The 4,921-nt window shown below is 39.7% G+C and overlaps 1 protein-coding gene across 1 annotated transcript; it reads right to left on the reverse strand.

Annotated features, from left to right (window-relative positions):
- Window positions 1–219: 219 nt before the first annotated feature.
- LOC136753703 (C-type lectin domain family 4 member F) lies at window positions 220–4,600 on the reverse strand. The gene is made up of 8 exons (XM_066710031.1): window positions 4,511–4,600; window positions 3,752–3,868; window positions 3,163–3,237; window positions 3,014–3,088; window positions 2,440–2,568; window positions 2,133–2,293; window positions 1,730–1,857; window positions 220–825 (listed from the first exon to the last, which is right to left on the reverse strand). The coding sequence occupies exons 1-8, from the start codon at window positions 4,560–4,562 to the stop codon at window positions 669–671; spliced, it is 894 nt and encodes a 297-aa protein (XP_066566128.1). The 5' UTR covers window positions 4,563–4,600; the 3' UTR covers window positions 220–668.
- Window positions 4,601–4,921: the final 321 nt, after the last annotated feature.

Below are 4,921 nucleotides of genomic sequence, written 5' to 3' on the forward strand. Positions count from 1 at the left end.
GGCGTACAGAGCCAAAATGATGAGAATTGTGTCACTGTCCAAATATTTATGGACCTAACTGTATATATTGTATATCTGCACTGCTTATACAAGTAATAATCTTCACTTGTCTATAGTTTTTAAATGTTTCATCTTTTGTTTGTTTGTTGTTGTTTAAGGATGGTGAAGATGAAAATTAATAAAACTAAAATGGAAGCAGAAAAGGTGCACAGAATCAAGCACATTCATGGCATTTATTTATACACTTATATAACATTTTATATTTCAGTAACATGACAAAATTCAAAGTTGCATTTATAAGCAATCAAAGTGCAGTTTGAGGTGTACAGTATAGTACTATCTTTTAAATAGAAAAACTAAATGAGTTGTGCAGCCTTAAATAATAATACAAGGACACATAGCTGGCAGAGTCTCTGCAGGCGGTATTCTGTACTGAACGGCCCTCTGAGAGGAGCTGTGATCTGGGGCTGATTGAGAGGTCAGTGATCATCCTCCGTTCACTGCGACATCACTCTCCGTCTCTTCTCGGAGGTGGGGGGGTTAAATAAACAGATAAAACACAGAGCCTGTGTCTAGTAACACTGGAGTTATAGAAAATGTTATAAGTGAAGAGGGAATGTGCTGAGGACACTTTAAGACACGTCTGTTAAGGAAATTGTATTGTTCTCTCAGGATGAAGGGTTTCCCACTGCTCTGGTCTCACAGACTCGTTTCAGTAGATGCTCACAAGAGGCATCATACCATTGTTCATGTTCTATAGTTACACAGTCCTCCCCTGAAGTGTTTTCGCCTCTCCAGTCATCAGGCTCATTTTGAGCCCAGATTCTGATCAGAGATGAGAAAGACCAGGATTGAAATCAGGCAGCAGTAATATGTTCAGCCTATGTATAGATCTGCAGTAGACAGATATGTAACTGCATCCTAAATCATCATCTGCAAACATTCCTCAGGACAGAGATTAAACTACTGGCTTCAGACATTCAAAATAAATTAGCTACTCTGTGGGAACTTCTGAATTTGGATATAATTTTAATAATAACAATATTAATAATAATAATAATACTTTTATGAGTATAATTCATAGCTGCAGTTGCAGGTTCACACTGATCTCCGAGTGCTCTGTGCTGCAGTGTGTTCATTCCACTCATTTACACACTCTTATAGTTCCCAGATGAGCCGTACATATGTGTATGAAGAGAGAGGACTGCAGGGGCAGAACGAGTCTCTCTTGGTTGTTTGGCTCGATACAATGATGATATCATAGGATAATGCCCATGGAGGTTAGGAAACATCTGTCTATCGAACATTAATCTTCTACAAATCAGTGTGTTTAGTACAAGTATGTACACATTTGTGTCATTGGGCATTGACAATTCTTCCCTAGTTTCAGCAAGTCCCCAAAGGTTAACATATATTTGGAATTCATAATATTAATTTGACATTCCTTTAGAATTATTTAATCATATAAGTAATATAAACATTGATTCTGTAGCTGCACCAGCAACACTGAGCCTTCTGCAATTGGGGGCAAAAAGGAAAGATCTGCCCAAAGAACTGTGATTATTTTGCTAGTTTAATTAAAATGCGAAATGAAAGCTCATACGACAGACACAGAGGTTCCAGCACTAACTCAGTGTGAAGACTGGGACACAGACCTTCTGCACGTGGACTCTTCATATATATCTGTATACATACATGCACACACAAACATATACATGCAAGCTATTACCTGAATTTCCCGAGAGGTGTGTTGTCCACCCAACGCCAGACTCCTTCAGCAGCCGCATCAGTCAGTCCAATCCAGTATTTATTTTTCCCCACATTCATAAAACCATTGATTTGTGTTTTTATGAATGTCTGAACAGAACACAGTCCGTTAATCTTTTCTCCACAGAAATCTACAGTATTTGAACTAAATACAAACAACTTAAATCTTAACTGTTGAATACATCAAATATGGAAAACAAACAATTTATCTTGAATAATTATTTCTTAATGTATGGACACACAGCTTTCAATTCCACAGTGGCAGTTAAATCACCACACTGTTGTACAGATCCCCCAATTATTCACTGAGGATATTAAACTATGTGAGCTGCAGTATTGGAGAAGGAATGCATTAATTCCCATACCTGCTCCTGTCTAGTGCGTATAATGGCCAAGTGTCCCCCCCTTCTGACACAGTCATCACGACTCTCATCCCAGTTCTTTTCATCAGTGGAGAAGAAGTAGCACTTTCCATCACTTGTCTCCCAGCCCTCAGGACAGGGTTTACAGTCTCTGGTACGAAGGTCTGAGAAGTCGGGCGAGAGTGTTGTTACAATAACAGTACAGATAGCAAGAAACTGATTCAGTAAATCCAGGTCCTGCTGTGTTAATTAGGACAGAGGTGTCAGGACTGGGTTACTGCTGTTCTCAATGACTTTAAACCAAACTCACCTGAGAGCTGTCTCTGCAGATCAGTGCGAGCATCGCTGAGTTGTCTGTTCTCTTCTTTCAGTGCGTTAAGAGATCCTTCCAGAGCAGCATGTGTGCCAACCAGTCCTGTGTACTTACCTTCCAGCACCTCTGTTTGAGAAAATACAGTAAATACAAATACATCTGACAAGCACCAGCAAGACACACAGCTAGTTCTTCTTTCTCCTAATGGTTATTCTGACCTCTGTGAATGATCCGTTAATTGACAAATGTAGTGCATCCCTTTCTATTTCAATGCAATCACAGAGTTCACTAACAGGCTAATTGCCTCTAATGGAAAATTCAACATACTGAAACAGAGCAAAAGCAAATAATTTCAGTGCTTTTTCAAAGGCAAAGTGATATCTGTGGGTTCATACTAGCTTTGAAGGGGTGATGTGTGATGCGCCTCAATGTGTGCCTTGCTAAAAGTCTGGGCACACTGCTGCCAACTGTATAGAAATAACTATATAGAACTAACAGTACATTTATTTGTCTATACAGATATAAGCCAGTACTATAAGAGCAGGGCTAGGCTTTCAATTATTGTACTCACCTTGATATTGTTTCAGAGCAGCGAGTGTCTCAGACAGGTTCCTGTTCTCATCTCTCAATTCACTGTATCTGTCCTCTGTTGAAAAAGAAGGTACAAGTAGTGAAATACTGAGTTTTTAACTTCTCTAACTCACATTCAACCAAACTCACCTGTTGTGTTCATCAGAGAGGAGAGATGGTCAAACTTGGCTTTCAGCATCTCACAGTCACCCCCTTCCTGAGGATCTAGTAAAGATTACAGTTGAAATAAATAGACACGTCTCCAAAACTGAGATGGAAACAGTCCAGTTATTTCTCAACACAAGACACCCAGTTCCCTCTGAAGCTTTGAAGCAACACAAAACAAAAACATAAAAACAGTTTCCATTTTTAATAGATCTCTGCAATGAGATTTATACAGTGTGTGCAGACTGTGTCTGTTGGCACAATGACTCCAGTGTGATTTTTAAGATGTAATCTCTATCACACAGGATGCAATGCTGAGAGTGTGTGTACTGGATTCTTAATTCTCCTTCTGAATGAAACAGAAAAATCACCAGCAGGTTACTTAACTAGTTTTGAATTGGAATTGGAATGAATTCCTGTTTTAACTATTTTCAATGTTGGAATTGTTATTAAGAAGCAAAAGATTGGGAATTGGAATAAATCAGATTCAATCCACTATGAAGTGGAATTGAACAAGATGAACTGAACCCAAATGTTTTGGGACTCTGCTATTTGCTCTTTAAGACATACTCACTGTGGTATTTCAGAAACATCACAAAAGCACCCTGTAGGATACAGAGAACGGCCAGCGAGATCATCTTCACCCGGTACAGATACATCTTGCATCCTTCTCTGGTCTGGGCTGAGGAACCTGAAGATCCACAGAGCACACAGAATGAGATGTGTTTTGCTCTGAGCTTTGCAGTCTCTCATACCAGCATTTTTACTCCTCTTTAAGTTGTCCACACATACCACAATTAAGTGATATGGGCACAGCATTCTGTATGTCCTGTACATCCTCTTTGGGGGGCAGCAGTCACTTACATTCTGCTTAAAAAGACACTTTCCTGTTTGCAGTTCAGCCACAACTCACTCTATAATACACCGGTATGTCTCTCCCCCAGTAATATCACATTGGTCCTCATATGGTGTTTTCTATATGGCGTTAAACTTTCTCTACAGTGTCCACAGCTGATCAATAGTGCAGTGAAAAGCCAAAGCTCACTAATTTCTTCCACATAAATGGAGTTTCACACCACTGACAGTTAACAAATAACTGTATATATTGCTTCTGCCGTACTCTATAAATAATCACGTCTGTCACGTCAGCGCTCCTACATTCACTGGGGAAGACTTCTTCAAGGAAACAAAGCGACACAACAGTGACTTACAAAGGAAAATCACATTCCCCATATTGAGCAGAATTGTATTTTCTTGAAAAGCAAAGAATGAATCCACAGAGTTTGGATTCCAAAAAATATGATCCCCGATCATGTGACCTAAAGCCCCTCACCTGCAGGGCTGTTCCCCTCTGCCGGTTTGTGTGGCATCTCCTCCAGCTCCATCAAGTTCTGAGCAGAGCAGCTGAGCTCCCAAGATGGACTGTGACTCTCACAGGACCTTCCTTTAAATGGGACTGATTTGGCACTAAGAGGAACCAACACAGGAAGCTGATGATGTGCGGTGCCCTATCATTCTCTCAGCCTTCAAAGTGCTAATTCTCATCTGTGAACAACACTAACAAAATAATCTGTTCACGATCCACTCAGCCTATGTGGTAAATACACTCCTGGTAGAAATGTAGAGAAATGTATATATTTAATATCTGCCCTGCAAGTACAAGTCATAATTTCCACTTGTCTGTAGTTTTTTAATTGCTTGTTTCTGAGTTTGTTGTTGATTTTGGATGGTGAAAATGAAAATG

The sequence above is a fragment of the Amia ocellicauda genome, chromosome 7, assembly GCF_036373705.1.
Source record: "Amia ocellicauda isolate fAmiCal2 chromosome 7, fAmiCal2.hap1, whole genome shotgun sequence".
NCBI lineage: Eukaryota > Metazoa > Chordata > Actinopteri > Amiiformes > Amiidae > Amia > Amia ocellicauda.

What these genes read in the sequence shown, in the direction of transcription:
- LOC136753703 (XM_066710031.1), bottom strand. Translation starts at nt 4,562, where the DNA reads ATGGAGCTGGAGGAGATGCCACACAAACCGGCAGAGGGGAACAGCCCT. An exon ending in TCTGCAGAGACAGCTCTCAG is followed by an intron (nt 2,294 to 2,439) that starts GTGAGTTTGGTT and finishes CCGACTTCTCAG; the next exon opens with ACCTTCGTACCAGAGACTGT. An exon ending in ACACCTCTCGGGAAATTCAG is followed by an intron (nt 826 to 1,729) that starts GTAATAGCTTGC and finishes ATCTCTGATCAG; the next exon opens with AATCTGGGCTCAAAATGAGC.